Raw genomic sequence first — 25,022 nt, 5'->3', positions numbered from 1 at the left:
GATTAATCCGAGTTAACGCATCAGCCCTAATACTTTCACATTCTGGTGTTTTTTCCCTTGAAATCTTTCCCTTCATTTTCACCAAGCACATTTTAGGAGACTTAAAACGGCCTTTCTCTGCCTGTATATGCTGCTGCCTACTCTTACTTGAACACGTCTTCAGTTCAGATGAACCCTTTATGAACCCTGACTGTGCTATTTTCTTGAAGCTTATGCTCTTCCTTAAAAAAAACTGATTGTTTGACCTGCAAGGTTTGCAGGTTAATCACTTACTGACTCCCTTCTATTACCTTTTACACTGTCATACTGAGACAGTGCCAAAAGTACGGTGAAAACATCCTAACATCCCACGTGATATGAACCAATGTGTGTAGTAGTATCAACTGACTTTAGGCAACTTAGAAAGAGTAGAAATAAAGTCTAAAACCAACAACTGAAAGATAATTTTACATTTTAAGACATTTGTGATACATCCAATATATGGTGTTTTTACCCACTGGATTTATACAAGTCCAGCAAGACAACTCCTTTGGAAATATCTGTCTTTAGCTGCTAAATCTTCCTCCTGTGAGTCTTGTTGTTATTGTTGTTGTGTGCTTTATACAGTAGAAAACCACAGCTTCTGTAATGAGAATGGAGGGTGTTTCTCAAACTACACTGGAATGAGGAGGAGCAAGCCTTAAAGCGTTGAAGCACACTGAATAATTACAGTGAAAACTCAGTATGTGTACGCATGGATTGCAATTTCTACCGCAGACTAGAACAAATAAACCCTGTAGGAAGACCAATATATGACAGATCCCCTTTGTTTGTACGGGTTATATAATCTATCTAAACAACTTCGCTCCACAGTCTATTTGCTGTACAAAGAAAGACGGGGAGATTTTCTTTGAACTTTACAAACGCCGCTAAAAGGCGTGGATTCTGGGCCAATCAGATGTGTGAGTAATCACTACACATGCTATGAATTATGGCTCTAACTGATAGAAACAAAAAACATGGCTTTCACCAGAATGACTCAGGTTTTAAATTGACTCTAGACAACCCCAGCCAGCTCTGTCAACAAAACAATCATCCGGTATCATCGACCTGCGTTACAGCAGAAACATGACAGCATAACTGATAAATAAAGTTGAATTCTTAGGTCACATAAACAACAACAACCAGTAGGATGCAGGCTATGTCATTTGGAACAGATGTAACAAAATATTCCTGGGACCCGTCATGATCCACAATGGACTAAGAAGGGAGGAAAGAGGGGTAGAAGTATTGTCTTTCTTTAAGTATACTAGTAAGCAAGAAGGGGAGATGAGGTGAAAGGAGTCTGTTGCAGAGATTAGAAGCACCTGAGCTACTTCTTAAAGAGATACAGTCGGTCTTGAGCCAAAGAAAATGAATCCTGACTGGAAAGAGCAGCCAACACCCAAACCTCAGAAGTACTCCAACCTACCAATATTCAGGCTATTGTGTGGTATTTTAAAGGGGTCATATGTAGTATTGAAATTCCAAACTCTCAACATCAGGGCGAAATCACCTACCAGAACACACTTCCAACTACCAAAACCACTAATGAATCAGTGCTATGTATCCACAGACTGTATCACTCACTGAATAAAGTATAAAGCTCATTGTTTACACACATCTGTATTCTGAGATCATCAGGTTTTCACCTTCTACCAAAAACTCATAGGCTGCTATTTTGACAAAATAACCCAATGTCTTATAATCTTCACATGTAGCATTAGCTGATAGTTTACATCAGGGGTGGCCAACCCTGGTCCTGGAGAGCCACTATCCTGCATGTTTCATCAAGCTCTGCAGAATCCTAATAACGACCGTCAGGTGTACTGGAAGAGGGAAATATCTAAAACATGCAGGATAGTGGCTCTCCAGGACCAGGGTTGGCCACCCCAGGTTTACATTATATAAGGGCTGCAACTAACGATAATTTTAATAATCGATTAATCTGTAGATTATTTTAATAACTAATCGATTCATCAAATAAACAAAAAACTCAATTCTTAAAGATCAGTATTTAACCCAAAGCAATATAGGCTGCAGACAAGTCACTAATGATTACATCCCTGCAATGACTTCAGGTATAGTTAGCGAGCACTAGTCCACTACCTAGACTCGTTATGGCTAGAGACTAGCAAGATATAGTCTTCAACCAGCTCTGATTATAGTCTATCAAACTAGTGTTGTATGTATTAGTTCCAGTCAGCGATAGGTCTGGTGGCCTGATAAATGGAATTGGATAAAACTTTATAACTACAATGATAGTGTCTAAATAGTCAATGGGCAAAAGTAATCACGACATGTAGGCTATCTTAAGCTAGGTTTACATTATGTTCCCACTGGCCACAGCAGCCCCGTTTACGCAAAATGTACTGTGCCATGGGATTTTGGCCATTTTTTTCTCCATATTCAAGTTTTGTTGCATGAACGGCGCACTATGTTTCAGCCAAACGGGGCTGCTGTGGCCACTGTGAACATACTGTAAACTTAAAAATCTGGCCCAGCATCCGAAGTCTCAGCCATGCTGCTCTGTGTTTTCCTCTGTTACACTACACTGTGTGCCAGCAGACCTCAACACGAACATGCTCAAGACCCAATGAATCGACTGTTGAATTTGTTGCCAACTCTTAAGAACCTATTTGGATCGATTTAATCGATTCGTTGTTGCAGCACTACATTATAGCTCTGTTAGCTTAGCTCTGTTTTTAGACAGAAATCGTCAACAGTAAAATAACAAATTAACTAGCTTTCTTGATGGTTTTTGTTGTCAATAGCTACTCTAAAGATTGTTTGGCATTGTCCAAACAAGGTCAAAGCTATCATACTACAGTCTGAACTGTGGGTCAACAATAATCAAACTCACTTGTGTAAAATCGATGATGTAATTTCAGCATCAAATTCCACTCTTTTCATTTTGAGCTTTGTTCAGCGGTGAAAACAACAGTGCTTCTAATTTTTCGTCACTTTCTTTGACTCTAATACTTGTTTCTTAGTGGTTCTCATCCCATCTGGCCACTGTCTGATGGTTTGGTCCAAGACCCTGTGATGTTAGTTTTCCTCACCATGACAGACCAGCAGAATGACTCACTACTACCTCTAGTGGACACAAAAATTCATTCATGTTTCTTCAATCCAGTACATTGGGGGTTTTGGCATCCCCTTAAAGCCCTTTATTACCTCCGCCAAGGAGGTTATGTTTTTGCTGGGATCAGTCGGTCTGTCCATGTGCAAGATAACTCAAAAAGTTATGAACAGATTTGGATGGAAATTTCATGTTGATGTTCAATGTTGATACTGGCACAAGGAACAAATGATTAAATTTTGGTGGTGATCGGAGGGGGGGGGGGACACACACTGATCTGCCTTGGCGGATGTCTGTGCTCTCCGAGTGCTTTTCTAGTTTTAAATTACACTGATCATTTTAGGTCATTTTTCAATATTTGAAAGTAGAAATACTACATATAGCCCCTTTAAAACTGCATCTTAAGTGGAAATAAAAGGTAACAGATTTAAAGACTCACATCAACTCTGTCCCCAGGATCATCAGCACTTTTTCACCGGAGTGATTGCTGTGGAAGTTAAGTCGGAAGAGGTGGTTGCCGCCGGCTTGGCGTGAGCTCAACATGCTGGCGGTGCTTCTGACGGGTGACAGGTTGAGATCCTCTGGCTGGCAGGATCCCACCCAGATCTCATCCCTCAGAGCGTAGTCGATAACAGTGTAACTGTCCTCACTGGCAGAGAGAAAAGAAGATTTTGTTGCAGTTATTTGATCTTTGAAATGGCAATGCAATAGACAGAATGTCCTCATAACAAATGAAACTGTTTGTATGATGTTTTTAAGTTACTCGGTTGTTTTAAACACAGACTGACGCCAAATGTCAGTCCAGTTATTCAGCTGCCTTAATAAGTCACATGCTCCATTTTTTTCCAAACATGCACACATGTACATGCCTACAATCCCCAGGAGTACCTTTACCTGACCCTATGCTCGGCAGAATACACAGTAAGTTAGAAACATCTGGAGCTGATTGTGAAACATGGGACCTCTACTGTGGCACTGGACCAAGAGAAAAAGTATATGCATGTCTGTTTTCATAGTGCTCAAACGAACAGGAGCTTAACTCCAGTCCACATGTGTTCTATCAAGCAGGAGACGTAAACAGCAGCCAAGCTAAGAGGCTACATTGAAGGAATTAGGTTATTATAAGACACATGAGCATTGGAATATACTTTGATGACGCTTACTACAGACAATACACGCAAACAAGAAGGAACAAGGTACTAAGCAGTGCATCTGTCCATGTCTAAGCTCTGGGTCCATGACTGTTTTGAGACACCAATCACGACAAGTGTTATTATCAGCCCTTAAGGTCCACTTATCCGTTAACTTAAAGCCAATTAGACACATTTAAAGAAAGAAAAAGTACAGAAAAACTGAGGAAGTGGACAGGAAAGGGAATGTGGACTGAATGGGATAGAAAATGTACTGTTTGTGATTGCAAACTGTGACCACAAACTGCCTTCTGGCAAACCGGACTGACTTCAAGATGAGCCTCTTGGCCTTAACTTCTGTTTTTACAAAGCTCACATGTGAAGCGAAAAATTTAAGGTCTGCATTTTTTTAGGCTCCCAACTGCCCTACAGGTAAAATGCCTGTGATTCCATTTACATACATGAGAAAAAGGGGGATGGGAAGGGTGGGGAAAATGCATGTTTGAGGGGTGAGTTTTCTTCCAGCGTATTCTGTGTCAGGTTATTACTAAACAGAGAAATGAAAGCAGCATCCTGTGGTGAAATAAGAAGCTCAATCTACTGTTTGTACTCAAAAACAAACACACCTTGCCGGAATGAGGATCACTTTGGCATTAGAGATAGCGCAGGCATTTACTGTATGTCATCACAGCTGTCTGTTACCATCTTACATGTGTGCAACCTGTTCTGCAACACACAGACACAGACACACACACACACCTACACACACACACAGAGCTAACGCAAATCCTCAGAGTGGAGATGTCTAGATAGGATTCGAAGTAAAGCATAAAACAGACACCCATATCTACACAGGATTAAAGTGAAATGTCCTGGTGAAAAGTAGGAGTGTCAAGACCGAGGCATAGTCAAACAAACAGAAAGCAGGAAAAAAAAAAAACAGAGTAAACCAGGTTTATGTTTGCACTAATACATAGGTGACCAAGCATAGAGGGAAAGAAATACCAAGTTCAAAGATAGGCAGGAAAGAAATGAAATAAGTTAGAAATGTACGTGTTACTGGATGTTTAGCCGATGCCCAGCATCACACAGGAAAAGGGGGGAGTAGAGATGAGAGAGGAGCCAGCTGGTGTGGACTCAGTGTTATATAAGTGTTCCTGTGAACCAGAGTGCAGCGGCTCAACACTTTCCCTGCTGCGTGACAACAGCAGAGTCCGACATGGGCTTCGAGTCCAAGAGCCGGTTAGAATTTGGATCTGTTCAACAGTGATAAAACATCCAGATTTCTGAAGCTAACAGAGTCTGACAAATCTCACGTTGACGTCTTATTGTTGTGTTTTTAATAGGGTTTGGATTTTCTTCTCTGTCATTATTCAAAGGCAATGTACAAAAGTATAAGGTAATGATTAACAAATGTGTTAACAGGCAAGACCTTTGTTCCTGCAACGTCCTTCAAAATATGGTTAGTACTTGAAAATGCTGGACTAAAAACATGGATTCAATTAAATGGTTAAAAAGCATGAACTTACATTGATTTAATGCTTAAATAATACATAAGATGAGACAATATTAATTCACTTATTAGAGGTAATGTGGCAGTTTGTATGTTTTCATTTAAATAAAAAAATGCATTAGAGAAATACCAAAGTTCTGGCATATATTGAAGGTCATCCAGAAAGATAAATATCTAATTTGTCCATTGAGAATATGGTCCATGATTTTAACACAGACATACAATTAGAAATTATACACGTTTTAAAATGTGTTATATGTTGACACCAGTAAAAAGTTTGTAGCAGCCTTTATGCCTGTGTCATATTAGGACACATCACACCTCCGTCTTTTCAGACTTCCTATTCCCACTGATTTGAAAAGCATAAATATGTTCATGTAAGTTGTCAGCAATTATGACGAGAAAATGTTAAATTAATGTTTTATCCAAGTTTAGAGGCAAATTTTTCTTCCAAAGTGAGAGCTGAAGAAACCAGACGGTTATTTGTTGTTTAAAATGATTATTCACAGTCAAAATATGACAAACATTTCCCAAATCTAGAGGAAGTACAATGAAAACAACTCTAATGAAAATTGAAATTTCAACAGAGTAAAATTAAGTTAAAAAAAAAAACTCATTTTGTCAGCATTTTAGACAACAGTGTAAAATCGAATCACCATATAAAACTACATCATGACATTTATCATCATTGTTTTATAGCCAAACCCCCAATTAGCAAATAAACACCCAAATTCAATGTATCCCCAAACTTTTGTTCATATAGTGAAGATGGAACACGGAACAGAACCACGAATAATCTTCTGTCAACACTGAAAGTATTCCAGGGTCATAGGTGTGTTTTTATTGTGTCACTGATGACTGAGTGTGGTTTTGGTCTTCTCACCTCCTTCTGGGTTTGATGTTACTCTTAGAGGCTGAAACTTGTGAAAAATGAGGTAAGAAGACGGTGAAAGTTTTCAGTCGTATTCTGTAACATTATTGCATTTGGCACCAGGGCCCAGTTTGCTGCTCATAGGTTATTCCCGGACTCGCTCCTTCTTCTAATGACTTGGTATGGAGCTAATGTAGCATTATGTCTAGGAGGGTTTGTGACCTGGTGGTGCCTGGCTGGCCTGGCGTGCCTCCTCTGCAGTGTTATTGTTTTGATTACTGCAGATGGAGTGCTGTAGAGTAGCGTGCCACTGCAGGGCTCCAGCGCTCCCACAGAACAAACCAATATTATAACAGCTTCTCTTCTTGAAACACACACACACATTTACCCAGACTCTGATTCCGGAGCACTCCCTTTACCAAATCCTTCTTCCAAACACAGACCTGACACCACATACTGCTGGAGTCTGCCGGCCTGGATCAGATTCCCAGAAAAATAACATACGGAATAATGTTTTTTAATATTTTTTTCACGATGCGATTCTTAGGAATTCTGAGTCTGCAAGTAGAAAGAATGAGTTCCAGACAGATGGAGATGAGCGGGAATGGACTTTCTTTTTCATGCCTGCACACCCACACTGAGATGTTACATAAAAACCATAGCATTTCCAGGAAATCCTCTTTATGGCTTTCCCCATGGTGCTGCCTAAAACTACAGGAAACAGACAAGGGAGGGAAACTCACTGACTGGAGAGATACTAAGCAGTCCTGCTAGTTTTACGTGATTCATGACACATGGCACATGTTGAAATCTTGACAACATCCAGACAAAAGCCGACAGATTCACAATGCCAAGTTGCGACAAGTTCAGGTAACTGCACCTGTTCAGCCTAAGAATCAAAGTGACAGCACAGACTTATTATTTATATTGTGAATTTCCACATTTCAACTGTAGTTATTTCAGCTTCAGCCTAAGTCACTGTTTTCCATTCGGACAGATTTCCCAGAACAAGTTTCAACACGATACTAAAGATGACATTATCACACTCCCTGTACTCAGGGTCTTGGCCTCACACAAACTAACCAGCGGTTTGAGATTACACTTTCACCTTCGACATGTCAGAGCAGGTGAGTTATGTGGAAACCCTGCACACCAAGGTCACAGTCCCACCGGTGAAATTATAAACAGAGTCTGGCGGTACTGGCCAAATGTTCACTCAAAGCTCACCTCTTCTTCCTAGTGACGATGAGGACATCATTGAAGAGGAAGAAATAGACCTGCTGCCGTGACGTCCGCTTCAGGAAGATGCCGTTGTCCTCTACAAAGGCCGTCAGCTCTCCTCTCTTCACCATCCACCTGGACGATGACACCAACGGGAAAGGCTGGAGGCATGTAAAAGGAGAGGTAATGAATGAGGGTTAGCAATGAATAGACAGACAATAAATCTAAGAGTTTTTTTGACAATGACAGAGCTGTCAGGAAATACTAAATAACTATTTGCATTTGCATGTGTGAACAGCTGGCAATGCGGACAGAATACGTTCACTAGACATCTGTGAATCCCAAATGTTCCTGCAGATAGTTCCCACACTACTTAGCCACACTTGAGCCTGCCAAACCTTGTGTGCATTATAGATACTTGCCAAGTGATTGACGGTAGTGTGTGGCCTTTGTGTTAATGCTTCTGCATGTCAGTACATGATTGCATTAGCTCATGTTTTACAAGCAGAACAAACTGCCCTTCCCAACTCAGCTGACACAGCTGATCTGTGTCGTAATACACTGTACATGGCACAAAGGTATGAGGAATTATGAGCAGAAATACGTAAGTTCTACAGTTGAAAAATGTGTTAACAAATGACAGAACTGTCTGATGGAAAATAAAAGGGGGAAAATATTGTAAATACACTGAAGACTAAAATAAATGCAATTTTTCTTGGTAGATTAACACTTCTGCTGTTGCCCACAGCTGGTGTTTTGCTTCTGTACAGTTATGTCAGTCTGATGAGTAAATACTTCATACAACCAAAAGGCAAGAACCTCAAGAATGGCGCCAATGCGGAAATATGTTTCAAGTTGTAATATAACTCACAGAGAGTTTGAGAAAACTTCTGTCTAAAAAAATAAAAATAAAAAAGTAATTTTTTTTTCTCTGAAGCTGCTTTCCAGTTTGTCCATTTTAATTGCTCCATCTTCAATTTTCTCCTGTGTTAATTATATCTCAGGAAAAACAGAAGAATCTGATGTACAGTTGTGTTTGATGCTCACTGACGACTCAGAGCTCTGGTTTACTTTATGAAACATATTTTTTCCTGACACACAGCTCCTCTTTAACTGTGTTTAATAGGTTCCATTAATGAAACCATAAAATTACTTTGGTACACAAAGCTTTATGACATTTACTGTTTTACAGAGTGAGTAAACTATCATTTAGCATGAGCTCTAGTTCCACCTATTTAGTCCAAATATGGTCACTTACTTCTGCCTCCAAAAAGCCAACACAGCAATAGCTGAATTATAAGCTGCTATACTGACCAGCTGACCCTGTATATGTTGCTCTGTTCATGGTTGCGTGTTAATCTTAAGGCAACTCTAACTGTCTTACACAGATATTGTCACCCAACACTTCCAGAAACACCCTGATCTAAAATTTGAGAAAAAGGTTAATACATATAGCCCCGTTTGTACAAACATGGTCACCTCTGGCTCCAAAAAGCCAACATGGTGATGGCCTATAGTGGATGGTTCCTCCATCCACTATAGGTCATATAGTTTATGCTGCACCCATACCTTAATCTTGAACTCCAACTGTGAGTTGATGGTGTACATCATCTCTGTTCTTTCCATGGTGCGAGCTCCTTCATTACACTTCCTCACCACCTGTACACACACAGATACAGTGTTCATTGATTTTTTTCTATAAGAACTCTCTGCATGTAATTTATTTTAAGATGACAGCTATACTGAATGAGGAATGACTCCTGTCTGGTGTAGGCTGGTATACAACAAGACTGGAGAGAAAACACACACACATATATATATATATATATATATATATATATATATATATATATATACATATGAGTAAAGATTTATGCAGACATAAATATTCACCCAAGTCCAACCTGAAGGTCTGTTCCATGTTACTTAACTGACCTTGCTGACAGCTTGTAAAGCCTTTTTGCACTCTTCATACTGTGCAGATTCTTTAGGCGTCTTCTGACAAATTGTCTGCAAGATAATGAATTCAAGCAAAAACAGTTATTTTCTTCTAGTTCGAAAGTTATTTTCCTTAACAAATAGGTCACTAGAAACACATTCACACACAAAACATTCACAACAATGAGTTTGCTTTTTGCACACTGCACTCTATCAAGGGCCTGATAAAATATTGATGTCAGAAAGAAGCTATGGGAAGAAATGAAGTGAACCCAAACTTTCTCAGGGTCCAAAAGCCTCCGAGTGAACGAGCATAAACCCCAGAGTCTCTAGAGAGAGAGTGACGGAAGACTGTGACATGAAAGTAGAGCAAGAGATAGGAAGAGAGGGAAGCACAGTAGGGACAGAGTGTTGTTGTGCCAAAGGAAGCATTAAAGTGAGAAAAAAAAAACACTGAAAAAGGAGGAGGAGGGAAAGCTATATCACTTAAAACCAATGAATGATGTAAGGTCATAGAAAGAACTTTGAGGTCAGTGAGTTGAAAGACTATGGAGGAACATACCCTATGTATAGTTCAGGTCAAGAAAAAGGAACAAACAAACGGTTATGTAAGAGCTTATACGATGTCTCGAATGCACTCACATCCATGAGCAGGGGCAGGCGAGTGATCCTCTGCATGGGAAGGATGAGAAAGGAGATCATGGGGAGGTTCCTGCAGTCTGGGTGGGCCTCGGTCCTGGTCAGCACCTCCTTGAAAGCTGGATTCTTGGAGCTGTGAGGGATGATAGTAGTAGGTGTTAACAAAGAGGAGTATCCCAAATGAGAAAACAGGAAAAATACGGAGTTTTGGCTCAAAGTATTAATGCTGGAGTCAATCCAAGTGAGTCAGGATAAGACTATTTGCTGAAGCGTGTTCGCCCGGTCACTCACACCAGCCTCTGCAGGGTCCTCTGTTGGTAGACCTCATTGGAGCAGTAGGTGATGTACGGGTCAAAGTTGGACTGAGCGTGTTTGCAGACGATATCGCTGACATCGCTGATAACTATGCTCTGTTGGTGCCTTTCCTCCAGCTCACTGAAGAACCTAAACAGAAGGGTGTGGTGTATGAGTAACAGCTGGCACGTTGAGGATACATTCTTTACATATCGACAGCTTGATTCAGAAGCATCAAATTGTTAGTCACTGCATACTTCAGGAAAATATAGGAAACAGTGACAGATACAAAGTCAGGAAGGCGGGAAGTTTTGCCAACACCTTTCAGGATAACAAAAGAGGAACTGCACACCTCTTAAAATAGACATAGCCTACCATTAACCATAACACAGAGGCTTTTCCTCTTCCTGAGCACCACCAGATGGCCACTTTAATGGCACGCCACATGGCCAACTTCAAGCGAATAAGTGTTTTCGCGTGTGTGATCCAAGGTGACAAACAGGAAACTGTCACACAGACACAGGACGCTGACCTTGACCTGCCGGACTCAGTTTGAGCTCATCTGTACAAGCACCTATAGTGAACTCATGACTCTCCAATCTGCAAACATTGCGAATGTGCTTCTATCTATAGGAAACAATGCTTCTTGGGACATGTAGCCTTGCATCCATGACCTTTGAACTCTGATCTTCCTAATAAGAGCACAACCACTCTGGATAACCAGGAATGCAAACACACACATTTACTTGCCCTCTGGCCTATGTGTTAAAAGGGCGTTTCAAGGCTTTAACGGGTCAAGGACGCTCAAGTTCATCTGCTGTAAAAACTCACTGACCCAAATGACAGTTTGCCGTCATGAGTGACACTGCTGAGCAATTGGAATTAGGTTACAGCAGTGGTTCCCAACCTTTTTTTGCCTCGTGACCCCATTTTAACATCACAAATTTCTGGCGATCCCAGACATTGAAAAGAGAGTTTTTTTTCTTTTTTGATAAAATTAATTTGCTTTTGTTGCTCTACTGTTTGCTCTACTATATTGCAAATAAACGTTAATTTGTAAGGACATTTAGGCTATATAACGTATAATATTATGGATGGAGACAGATAGTACACTAGCACACAGCAGACATTTTGGCTTTTCCTCGTTGCTTTCGATGATGCTGGTAAATCCATACTGAAGGAAACTTTCATCGTATTTTCTCTGCCTTTTTGGTGTCTGCTTCTCAGTTTCTCTTGGAGATGTCCTAACGGGGTCAGGTGGGTGAAGAAATCTTTCCGTTCTCTGTTCAGTCCGGTTTTCTGACTCCGACTGTGTCCGGGCAGGTCGACATGTAGTAACGCATGCAGTCATATGATCTGGTCAATAAAGATATGCCCTCTCAGATATTATATCCTGCATTTTATTTGAACTTGATTTTTATTAGGAAAAGTGTGTGGTGTTTTAATTATAATGAAATATATATTCAATCGTTAATTTTTTTTTTTATTAGGTTTTTGTTTTGTTTTTATCAATTACTAGAAATTTCAGGCAACCCCATTTGAATTCCATGTGACCCCAAGGTTGAAAAACACTGAGTTACAGAAAATGTGGATATGAAAACTAAGGTGCTGACCAACATGTAGAAGTGAAACTGTCATCAACACAGATTGAATACATTTAGACTGAAACTGAAAATACAAATAAAACCTACAATTTCCAAAGAAACAAAAAACAAATTAAACTGAACAATAGGAAATAACCAAAAGAATTCTAGTCTTGTAAAATTTCATTAAACATTTCATTTTCTCCCCATTGTTAAAGACCCATGATGTTTTAGAATGAAATGGCTTCTAAGAAAATAAGAACTTTATTCAAGAAAAGTTTTGTCTCTCATAGCTGATATTATGTCTTCATTTTACTCTTTCAGCTTCTATACCTGAAGCTTTTCCTCATAATACTTATCAAACAAAATTTCTAAAAAAAAAAAAAAAATACAAATTCTTCTCATGCACTCATAAAACTTAGATCTTTAGAAATAGATCTTTAAAAAAAAAAAAGCTGGACTAAATAAAACAGCATAAAAATGAAAAATAACAGGAATTGTAAAACAAGAATAACCCCCCCCCCCCCCCCCCCCCGCACAAGTATGTTACTGACCTTCTAAAGAATCTGATGTAATGTCATGATCCTGAGGCTGCAGAAATCCACCTGAATACACTCCTCCCACTCATTCTCACCGCCTGCAGGTGGACTGATACTGCATGTCTGCTATCATTTAGAGGGGAAACTCACATCTGACTCTCTGTTTCAGTTCAAACATCTTGTTTAACCGGTGCTACAGGCTATTTTATATCTTATGATCTGCAGTCCCTACATGTCTTTACCCTCCAGTCTCTACTGTATTGTACTGATATGCATGGTCCGAGTACAGGAATGCGAGAGGACGGTGTTGGACCACAGCAAGTCTGAACACAGGGAGGAATTTAGGAGGAATTTCATCAGTACAATTACAAAATGGAAACTGGACACAAAGTAAATAATTTCCTGAAAACAATGATAGTTATAGCGGCGTGTACTCCATCTGAAATTAGATCACATACAGTCCAACAAGATCCTGATATAGAATTTCTGAGTCAATATCACAGAGAACAGCCCTGATGAGTTCTCAGTAAATGCTTTTCCGACCAGTTACATGTTCTTGCCGTGATCTACATGTTTTTGCTGTGTTCATGCTTGTGCTGTAATTCTAAACCTTAGGGACCCCTGAGGACATTTTGGCACATTTTTGTCATTTTTGATTTGGTGATCATTATGGCTGTGTTACAGCTTATGGCATGATTTATTTATTTATTTATTTATTTTACATTTATTGAATCTGTCAGTTACTCGTATGGGTCTATTATACACTACTGACACTTTTTGAACCCTCTGGAGAAAAAAACTTACATAAAAATCATTATACATCAATTGTTTTTTTCTGCTTAAATCAGCTCTGCTTAAAACTACCAGATGTTCAGCAATTTTGAGGATTTTAAACCTATAAATGACAGTTATATCTGGTATGAGTCTGGTTTCGACCAACTCGATATGTAAAGCGTCAGGAGATAACTTTTGTTATGATTTGGTGCTACATAAATAAAATTTGATTGATTGATTGACTATGTGATGACACTTTTTTTAATAAAACAACACAAAATATGAGCTATTTTTCATACAATACATGGTGTAGGGATGCGTTATTGTTTTAAATCAGAGTCTTGGACTTGTCAGAAATTAACAATAACACTGATTCATTGCATCAGTAGTTTTTGTGCAGTGCAGGACATTCATGGCAAAAAGTGCCTCATTGGCTTACACTGAAACCACTTTTTTTTATCTTGCATAAGAAAAACTAATGCAATGAAAATGTTGTTACTACTTTTACATTTCCAATACTATAATCACCAGGAATGCTCCACCCCCGACTATTCATTACATTAAAAAAAAGAAAATCTTGTTTTTTGTTTTTTTTCATAAATAACAACAGTGACATCATATATTCAAACTGGAATTTAAAGGGTTAAAATTCCGAAAATGATTGAATTTTTGGTGGTTTTGAGCAGAGCTGATGTGGTTTTAAGGATCTATGCAGAAAAAATATTGATATTTAATGATTTTACAGCAGTATTTTTGTGCACATTTTTACCTCGAGGATCCCTGGATGGGAAGGAAATTAGAGAGAGCCACAAGAGTTAAGGCAACTCTACATTTTTTGCACAGATTCATTCACCCAACACTCCCAGAAACACCATGGTTATGATCTAAAGTTTGAGAACAAGGTTAACACATAAACCCCGCTCATTTCATTTGATTTGGCAACAGACAACCACGTGATGATAATGTGACTGGACTGCTTCAGGTCTATAAATACAGATTTTTAAAATAACCCTCCCAGAATTAGTAACAAACCGTTTCCTGAGTGCGGCCTGTTAAACTCAGGACTATGGGATGGAAACCTCAAAAGTTAAAGGTCTGGACTACTATAGCATGGATGCAACTATATAGTATACCACTAACAATGAACCTTCAGAGGGAAATAAAACTCACCCTTACACATGGTTACTATATTTCAAACACACAAAAATGTACTCTGTCCTTGTAGGAAGCCTCGAGTCACAACATGGGTTTGGGTTCGTTTTCAGACAAATTATTTTTCATGGCTGTCAGTACAAATGAATGGGTATCAGAAGAAAGTATTTGCACATTTGTATGGCCAATTAATCCATCTGTTATCCACTGAAAACTGTTATGGACGACTTGGGGATGCTACAGTTCAATTGTACCCATTGGCAATTCTAGTGTAAATAACCTACAAGACACTGAGAAATGATGACATTCTGCCATATGTAACCACTATGGGTGTAACAGGACAGAAAAAAAGGGGTTTGGTACGTTTTCGGTACAGGGGCCTTCAGTTTGATACATTTTCAATATGTTTTCAATACAGTGAAGAAGAACAGTGAAGGGGGGGTGCTCTGTAACTATCTACATTTCTACGAAATATAGTTCAGTCATTTGTGCATCAACAATGTTATGTATTTTTGTATTTTTTAATGTTCAATGTTCATTTATGGCAAACACCATAATTTACTGAGTGTTTTTGAATGCCTCACAGTATTCCCTGAGGTGCTGTGAACATGATCTCACAGTAACACCACAGCAGAGGCACGGTAAGGGAAAAGAGGAGTAGGTTCACTTGATTGTGCCAATTTGAGTTAAAAAATAAAAATGTTTTTGCTATAAAGGAACCCGTGGACTCTTTTGTGCGACAAAGCTGCAACAAACTAAACTGAACGTCCAACTTCGAACGTCCAACCCGGGTTCTATTCCTAATGCATGTGTAGTGTTTTGGGGTTTTTTTTTCCATCGGCACTGAGAATTCACTGCTGAATGTATATGGAGGAAACCCTGCACATGGGTTCTGCTTGTGTCCACCTGCTTCCTGAGTGTTTGTGTTTTTCACATATTCTACATGTTTTGATTTGGTACACCTCTGTATTGTATGGAAGGCCCCAAACTGAAATGGTTCAGTACAAACGAGTGCACTGTTCCACCTCTAATAACCACTGATGTAACACAGTTTTACCAGCATTTCTTAACTGTGCTTCCACCTGTTTAAGGGATATTTAAAAGTGCACGGTTACCTGAACATGAATGGCAATAGTCATGCAGTATATATACAGCCAAGTGCATCTTTAAACAGAGGCAAAAACAGACAGATGCAGCCCCCAGCCGTCCTGAACAGAGGAATGTTCATGCTGATAATATATCGATAATTTAGATTAACTGTTCTTTCTCCTCTGATGCTTCTCTCAGTTTTCCTTTCTGGCTCTGCTTTATGTCTTTCAACATGTGACCTCACATCCATTCAGAAAACAGCTCAGTACTCCTTACCCATAACACAACAGGACTGTGCAAAAGTCTAAGGCCAACTCTAAGTCGAAGCTTTGTTCTTTTTTCAGGGTTGAAATGAGCATTTATGTTTGTTTCTCATTCTCTTTTCTTCAGACACAACATGAAAATACAGGAAACATGTGCACAGCCTTAAAAGACACAAAAAACTAAATGGGTTGTAAAGGTTAACGTCACTATTTAGTGTGACCTTTGTCCCAAAGACAAGAAGCTGCACAAACAGGAACATCTGACATGTATTGAATGAAACCTGGAATAAAACAGCAGAAAATGAATGCTCAAATCTCATAGTCTGAACAAAAGGGTTAAAGACATGTTCCATGTAAAAGGTCACACTACATACCACCGCTTTGGTTTACAGCAGCTGTTTTTCCCTGAATCTTTTGTTTTTACTCATGTACATTTAGATAGGGCTGGGCAATAAAAGGAAAACTATACATCACGAAATAACTTTTCCTCGATAGAAGTATGAGACATGCTCGATACAATTTCAATAGAATTCATTTGTCCATGTTTTGACAGACATAAGAACAGCTAATCATAGTTAAATAGCATTGTACCAAACCAATCACACTAGAGCCATGGCAAGTTAGGTTGACGCACACAGCACAGGCATAAGAGCAGCCGTAACACAGATGCTAACATTTAGGCTGCAGCGGGAGAAAATGAGTGTTCCCTCGGGAAAAAAATTGACCAAGAACTCGGGCGACCGGGTTACTGAAAAGTAGGGTGCAGCATAAAAGCCGGGAGTTGGATGGTCACAGCATGTTAAGTTTCATTTTCAGTTTACACCAGTTACAGTAGTTACGGCAGTTAAGGAACGCACCCCCACGTATATAATCCCTGTATTGTTGGTGAAGATGGTCTGTTTTGTTTGTGTTCTCTTTTAAACCTTGAAAGCTTTTACCTGCTGGTCAGACTTTTCCTTTAGTTTTAAATACATGTACCTGTTTTATTTATCTGAAGCAGTTGTATAATGTTCTTCAGCACATCTGTCATGTTCAACCTCGGACAGAAAATAAATCATATTTAACCAAAAACCTTCTGATGTCTTCACAACTAACTTATGAGTAATGGAAATTTTAAGCTTGGCAAAAATAGTGATTTGATTTACATTGTGATACAAATGAAAAAACTTACTGTGATGTGATTTTTTTCCATATTGCCCAGCCCTATATCCAGATTGTATCAGAAACTGAGAAGTTCATGTGTTTTTTTGCACAGTACTGTAAATATCTAAAGAACCACTTTTAAATAGCACATCATTATTTTTGCAGACACACCTAGCATGTGATGAGTGAGGTCTACCAACTCTTACATGTGAGTAAAAGAGGGATTATGTAGCTCATTTGCTCAAACCAGAAACCACAAACACCAGTAATACATTGTAAAAGAACATCCTATAGCCCTCTGGCTCCCATCAACACAACAAAAACTCCTATATACATAACATACATTAAAAGAAATACATGCAGTTTTTTGTTTTTTTTTTGTAAGTCAGGTAAAATGCATGTTTAAAGAACATCCCACCAGAGGAATGTCATCACTATTGTTTCTTGCAGACACACCTTGTATAGGTTGAGTGAGGTCTACCGCCTGTTACATGTGAGTGAAGGGGGGGGTGATATACAGTAGCTCATTGGTAAAACCAGAAACCACAAAAACTAGAAACACAGTGTAAGAGAAAATCTTCCAGCCCTCAGGCTCCCATCAGCAGCACCACAGAAACACTCCTATGTACACTCAAGGAAAAAAGAAATGCACCATTTTCACTTCCTCAATTTTTTCAGAAATGTGACAGTTATTGCAAAATTGCAAACTACAATGAGTTCAGTACTATTCTGAGACAAAATAAAATTATTGTTTTCCTGGTTCCGGTTGATTGATTTTGATTAGCAATAAGAACTGTATTTTATATTCCTTACCCATGTCTGCTCATAAGTGAAACTCACAGATGAATTGGACCTCTGCTCAATTGTGCACCACCATTCCCTATAAAAAGACACCAAAATGGAGCAAAAACACATTTGTCCACAATGCTGCGACTACTGCAACCGGAGAGAGATCGGGCCATTGGCATGCTTCAAGCTGGACAGAGCAGACGGGCTGTAGCCAGGCACGGTCCTGTGCAGCGGTTGTAACACGCGGTCGACCAGATCTGGGACGGTCATTGGAGGAGCCGGTGGTGTGGTAACACTCAGCAAGGCGTACAACGGTAGAGTGGTGGACTCCAAACACCCTGGCTACGGCCCGTGTGCTCCGTCCAGCTTGAAGCATGCCAATGGCCCCATCTCTCTCCGGTTGCAGTAGTCGTGGCATTGTGGACAAATGTGTTTTTGCTCCATTTTGGTGTCTTTTTATCGGGAATGGTTGTGCACAATTGAGGGGAGGTCCAATTCATCTGTGAGTTTCACTCATGAGCAGACATGGGTGAGGAATTCAAAAATACCGTTCTTCTTGCTAATCAAAATCAATCAACCGGAACCAGGAAAACAATTATGTCATTTTGACTCAGAATAGTACTGAACTCATTGTAGTTTGCAATTTTGCAATAACTGTCACATTTCTGAAAAAAATCGAGAAAATGAAAATGGTGCGTTTCTTTTTTCCTTGAGTGTACATGCACTAAGAGAATATGTATTTTAAAAGGAAGTTAAATACTAAAACACAGGCACTTACTTCTTGCTGGCCTCGCAGACATCAGTGATATTAGAGAAAAGGTGGTGGTGTTCAGTCTTGGTCATGGCCTCACTTAGCTCTGCAGAGTTTTTGAACATGCGGATCAGGATCTCCAGACTGTGCAGATACGAGTGCTCTGAGGAGATGAGCTCAAAGATGGCCTAATGAAGGGACAGAATGATGGAGGAAGAAGAGTGAGAGTTAGCTTTTTCATGCCCCACATGCATCTTATTCCATTTATGACTTGTTCTTCTGTCATCCCTCTAGGTCATGTACATGTTTTACATACCTGTGTGCTTATATCACAGTTGGCATGATATAAATCGATGCCATAAATATTAAAGCTCTAACATTAGCTCATCTGTGACTAATCATCAGTTAAATGTTTTTCCTACATCTGTCCTTCCTTGCATCACTTTTGTTTTTTAAGATGTTTTCCGCTGCTCTGCTTTAATGGCTTTTTTACTGGTCTAGTGGAGTTTATAGACACCAAATGGACAGACTTGTATGTTATTGTGATTCCTACCTCTTGTCTTTTGCGTTCCTCTTGACTCAGACGGTCAGACAGGCCACTTTTCTTTACCTAAACAAAAACACACAAAAAAGCATAAATTTAAGACAGAATTCAGAGTAGTGTGTCAGACCTCTCCTGTATTTATTCTGTTTTACTATAATTTTCCATGTCTGCACCAGTTGTCTTTGATTTAGTAATACCTCAAATTTCATCTGGTCCAGATTGTACAATTTCTTTGTCTGAGAATGAATCATTTTACTGAAATTAAAGCTAAATTTTTTTTTTTTTTTTCTGTGAACGGTGCAGAAAGTCACCGTTTTCTGCTTCTGGGTTTATTTCTATCTGTACATCTAAATTTTATTAAGCAAATACGGTTTGATTTTAATACTGTTGTGGGTGTTTTTCAGGATATCAATTTACTTTGAATTAACTGTACATGTGTCCGAAATGAATTACATTGTCAACTAAACTAATGCACAGTCAAACATATCTTTGGGGACTCTTAGGCTACAGGACAGACAGCAGGTCTTAATGCACAATATGGATTTTTTGGTGAAATCCTATGTTTATGTGTGCTCATTCATATTACACATTAAATGTGACTTCTATCAGTTTTGAGTATGAACTGAATGCAACCCTGAAGCGACGCACATGTGCAAAAGAGGTCCTGATGGAATACATGACCACACAGGCACACACTGTGTTTACAGAAGTAACACTCCTGAGATGCAGAATTGTGGTGTTTGTTGCATTTCCATGATGTAAAGGTTGATAAATGGCTGTTCAGACTGAAGTCATAGTGCAAAATATCAGATATTTATCAGATTTAGGACCACATATGAAAGTGGCCTCAGTCGGATTTGAAGAGAATCAGATTTGTGCTGTTCAAACTGTCTTTAACAGATCGGATACAGGTCATATATGGGGGAAAAAAAATCAGATTTGGGCCACATTTGTCTGCAGTCTGAACATAGCGTTAGAGGTTCAGCAATAGGCAAGTTCAAGCATCTGCTTTCAATGGTTAAACTGGAAGCCATGAAAAGTTTTTTCAGGTCAAGGGTCCTTGGCATTTATAGTAAGGGTTGTGTGCATGTGTGTTTGCGTGCCTGTTGTCACTGCACACAAAGAAAGCACTTTGCAAACCAGACTGAAAAAGGACCCAATAAAGTTGTTGGAGAAAATGGGAAAAGAATGAGTCACAAGCAAGTTTAACAAACAGCCAAGTTGAATTCACAAAACTAGGAGCAAATTTTGCAAAAGCAGTTTGGCTGAAAGCATTCACTTTACAGGGAAGTGTATGTACGTGTTGGTATGTAGCAGAAATAATCTGTCTAGAGTAATATGAAGAAAATGAAAACAAAGCAGACCGTAAGAAAGGACAGGGTGTGGAGTTCTTGTGAATTAAAGGAGTATGTGGCTTTGTTAGACTGAAAGTAATCCTTAAATAAAAAAGTATGCCTCCATCTCATGTTCTACCAGAAATAACTAGTTTGACTTGAGGCTCGTACACCTTATACTACAACTACATCACACATGAAATCCTGAGAGGCCGTCTGTCTTCACTTCCACCTGCTTCTCATCCGGTTTTAGTAAAACAGCACAAAGCAGTGACCTGCCTCTGGAGGAGTCTTGCTTTTCTCTAGCTTCCTGCTGCCCTCAGCAAACAGCGAGAACAAACAAACCTGCAGCAAACCAAACATCACAGTTTTTTTTGTGTTATATTATTTGCTCCACACATCGCCTATTTTTCATTTGTTGTTCCTACTTTCCCCTGTTAATCCACTCCGCTCACTGCTAAGTCAGTAGGTGTTTCATTCGCTGGTAACCATGCACCAAGCTGTGCCAGATGAACTTTACTCTGCTTTGTAGTTTCACTGGGTGTTACTGACAAACAATCAATTAAGTATCATTATTTCACGGCATGATATGTGGCAAAACCAAAACTAAAATGAAAGAAACCGGCTTCCCACCATGCCTAACCTCAGAAACTACAGGCTATAATTCTTAGACACAGCACGTCATCAAAGAAGCCAAAGAGACAAGAGGTGCTACAGGTACAGAAAAGGAAGGGAGGGGCCAAGTGAGAGGACACTTGTTGCAAAGTCTCGTGTGATGTTAACTTGTAGATCCGGTTTTTGTTTCCACTTAAGTTAAGCTAATTCCTGTAAAATGAAAGACTGTCTAGCGACCATTCCCTAAAACGTTACAGAAAAAAAAACAATCCCACACAATTGGAAAGTTACAGAGGATTATGCCATGTGCTGACAGCACAAACCGAAACAATGAAATGCTGTTTTGATAGAAGAAAGTTTACTCTGTTCAAAGTGGTGAAGCCATATTCTACTAGATTTCTTGCTGTAACACAGAGGATCAGAGAAATCCTCGAAAATTCTCCACATTCAGTCAAATTCACACAGATTTTCTCCCCAGTAATTTTAAAACTGACATGAATTACCTCCATCTCTTCCTTCTCTCCCTGAGGAACAAACAGATGTGATTGCTTGCGTAGAAAACAAAATTAGCTCAATCCCGTCCCCTTTTTACGCTATTATGTAATGCAGCACTACTGCTCTTCTCTCTAGAGGCAGCATTTTAAGCATATTTGCAGTCTGACGAGTCTGTAAAGTTTGCCAACACACTGGCATTAGGCCCAGTGGCGCTTCCAAGACTTCCTGTGGGTCTGGCTGACTGTCTGCATCTCCTTACCATCAGTCCTACACAAAGTGCTCCTGTACTCCCTGATAAACAGAGAGAGGGGCAGAGAAAGGCACAAACAGAGGGAGGATGGTATGAACTGTAGCCAAACTGGATATGACAGCATTCTTCACAGCGCTAGCATTCCAGTTCTCCACAGCCACAGCATTAAGTGTATATATGTGCTAGATGTAGAGAGGGAGTGAGAAGGATTTAAGAGAAAGAATGAAGATACCACAGCTATGTGTGTGTGTGTGTGTGTGTGTGTGTGTGTGTGTGTTATGTCTGACCACGCTGAGTTGGCTCCAGGAGGTGCGTATGGGTCTGTACTGCACCACAATGCCGTTATCAGGTTTGGGCTCTCTGGAATCGGCGTCTTCATCTGAGTCATTATGTAAGGCCTTCTCCTGGTAGTTCTGATAAAGCTCCTCCTCTGAAATGCACAGGTTTTTAACAGATATCAAAAACACTTAAAAGACATAAAGTTAAATTCAATGTTAAAAAGAGACTAAAAAAAAAGTAAAGTTGTTCTCACCCTCACTATCAAACGTTCGTTGCGTGATCAAAACATTCCTCTTATCTGAACTTATCTGAAAAATACAAATGTTAAACAAACTCCGATGGATCACACACACTTCACACACATTCACACACTTCAACCGGAAACCATTTGCACATCTGTCACCTGTCCATGACCTATGACCTCCCTCAGTGACCCCCTGCCTCATCACAGAAATAACTCTTGTGCAGGTAATGAGCGCGGTGTAGTATTACATCACGTCTCCCAACAATGACATTAATTGTTTCCTTGTAAGGCTTTGTCCTAGTTTTGATGCAGCTAAATTTGTTCCACAATAAACTGCCTGTGTTGAAATTTTACAACATGAACTTTACCTCCCAGTAGACACTGTAAAAGTCTGTGCGCACACTATAAAATGTAAATCCACACACTGGATAGTGAATAAATGAGCTGGGAAACTGCAAACAGTAACAGCTATAAAAAAAAAAAAAAAAAAAAAAAAAAAAAATGAACTGCAGTAATTCAGGACAAATTTACTTATTATTTAGTAACTGCTGAGTTCAACAACAGACTTTTAGACAAACTCCTGTACAAATTGATAAACTGGTTCTTTTGGTATCATTATTTCCTCAGAAAGTGGAAAAAGCTGAAAAATCCAGTTGCACTTTTTCATTGCAAAAAGCTTTTTAACATATCTACTGTATATTTACATGTGCATCCTCCAAGTTCTTAAATTCCTCTTCAGGATGTTTTCAAGATCCACACTTTTATACATCTTAAGTTTCATCCTAAGAGGTGAACTCACCTTATTTTTTCCTGTGATGGTCCCGGGGCTTGTAGGTTTTGCTGTTCCAGGACTTGAAGGTTTTGCTCTTCCAGGACTTGTAGGTTTTGCTGTTGTCACAGTTTTTGGCGTGCCAGGACTGGCGGTTTTGGGTATTGTTGGACTGGACGTTTTGGGTGTTGTTGGACTGGTAGGGCTAATAGTGTGAGGAGATGATGGACTCACTGGAGAAGCTGCATTATCTCCATCTAGTCCTTTGATAAGAGGCTGAGAAAGCCGATGGGCCTTTGGATCCACTGTGGGAACCTCCAATTCCACTCCACTCACAACAGCCTTCCTATAGGAGGTACTCCTCAAGCCTCTTCGTAATGTGCCTGGGCTTTCACTGTCCCCATCTGCCCCTTCCCCAGAGCCCCCTGTAGAGAAGTATGTCCCTGTCTCCACCATGCTAAGAGCTTTTAACGCTCGTTTGGAACTATCCAATCCCAGCAGTCCTGCTAAACTTTGACCTTGCACCGCAGCAGGAGACGCTTTGGTCTGCCGAATGTCAGATGCTAAGCCCTTGGGGATGAGCTGCTGGGTGCCCATCTTCAGAGCAGCTGGGCTGTGGGTGCTGAGAACGATGGAAGAAGAAGAAGGAGAGATGGACGGGGAAAGAGAGGGAGTGGGTGAGGCAGAGGAAGATGAAGACGGCCTTGTTTCCTGCGTAGAAGTGTGCAAGGGTGAGGACTTTGTGAGGGGCGTCTGTCCTCGTTCTGCTGGAGACGGGGAGCGTGGGGTGGGGGGGTCTGAGGATGTGAGGGATGAGAGGGAGGGGATGCTTGAAGTGGAGCTGTGGGAGGGGGTCGGGGTATGCCGGCCAAGAGGAGAAGGACTGGATGCAGATGAAGGCGAGGACAGTTCATGATGGTGGTGGCTGTTGTTATTCGGGGTTTGAGGAGAAGGAACAGGAGAAGAACAGTTTTGAGGAGGTGAAGGTGAACTTGTCCCAAAAGTAATCTGGTCTTTCCTTGTGCTCAGATTGAACAGATTTGACATCCCTTTCTTTTCAGGCCATACTGGAACTCCATTACTGGATTTCTCCCTGTCACACTCTCCATTACACACTCTATTGTCCAGTGAAGCAGATCTGCTGTCCTCAGACCTAAATTTGGACAATGAGAAACGTCCGTTGGAAAGATGCCCGATGCTGATGCTCCGGACAACTCTGGATTTCCTGGAGGGTTTGTGCAGAACATGCTTTAGCACTGTAGTGTTTCTTCCAGGACAGGTGGGTGTAACCAGTAGTCTCTCAGCAGGTTGGCTCAAAGTGAAGGAACACTTATCCTCCACAGGAAAGTCTGTTGTCATGACCCCATTTATGTGGTAACTGAGGGGCCGTGCTTTTGGTTTGTTGGCGTCTTGGGGGCCCCTGCAGTTATCCGAGCGCCGCCTCCACAAAGGAGTAATGTTATTGTTGGACAAATCCACATCATTGCCAATATCCATGGTCCTTTTAGTATCTGTATCCTCTTCTTTATCTGTGCAGGGAGCAGCTTCAAAGCTACAGGTTACAATGTCACAATGCAAACACTGCAGTCCTGTAGAGAACTGAGCCCAAGCCTGTGGGTAAACAAAAGGCAGGAATACCAATCAGTACCAAAAGCTTCAGGGCACTGTCCACATTCCCACCGTTTACTCATTAACATGAATTA

At 40.1% G+C, this 25,022-nt stretch overlaps 1 protein-coding gene across 1 annotated transcript in view; it reads right to left on the bottom strand.

Moving 5' to 3' along the window:
• LOC115431808 (rho guanine nucleotide exchange factor 26) overlaps positions 1-25,022 on the bottom strand; it is a 36,929-nt gene that overhangs the window by 11,427 nt on the left and 480 nt on the right. The window contains exons 2-12 of the mRNA XM_030152458.1: positions 23,350-24,930; positions 22,560-22,614; positions 22,315-22,457; positions 19,343-19,399; positions 18,817-18,977; positions 10,704-10,856; positions 10,416-10,545; positions 9,771-9,845; positions 9,405-9,494; positions 7,842-7,996; positions 3,540-3,749 (exon numbers count right to left, since the gene is read on the bottom strand). Of these exons, the coding sequence (XP_030008318.1) occupies positions 3,540-3,749; positions 7,842-7,996; positions 9,405-9,494; positions 9,771-9,845; positions 10,416-10,545; positions 10,704-10,856; positions 18,817-18,977; positions 19,343-19,399; positions 22,315-22,457; positions 22,560-22,614; positions 23,350-24,816 (2,696 nt within the window). The 5' untranslated portion in view covers positions 24,817-24,930. The remainder of the gene's footprint in view (positions 1-3,539; positions 3,750-7,841; positions 7,997-9,404; positions 9,495-9,770; positions 9,846-10,415; positions 10,546-10,703; positions 10,857-18,816; positions 18,978-19,342; positions 19,400-22,314; positions 22,458-22,559; positions 22,615-23,349; positions 24,931-25,022) is intronic.

This window comes from Sphaeramia orbicularis, chromosome 13 (genome assembly GCF_902148855.1).
Source record: "Sphaeramia orbicularis chromosome 13, fSphaOr1.1, whole genome shotgun sequence".
Lineage (NCBI taxonomy): Eukaryota > Metazoa > Chordata > Actinopteri > Kurtiformes > Apogonidae > Sphaeramia > Sphaeramia orbicularis.
This window is presented reverse-complemented; position numbering and strand designations above follow the sequence as displayed.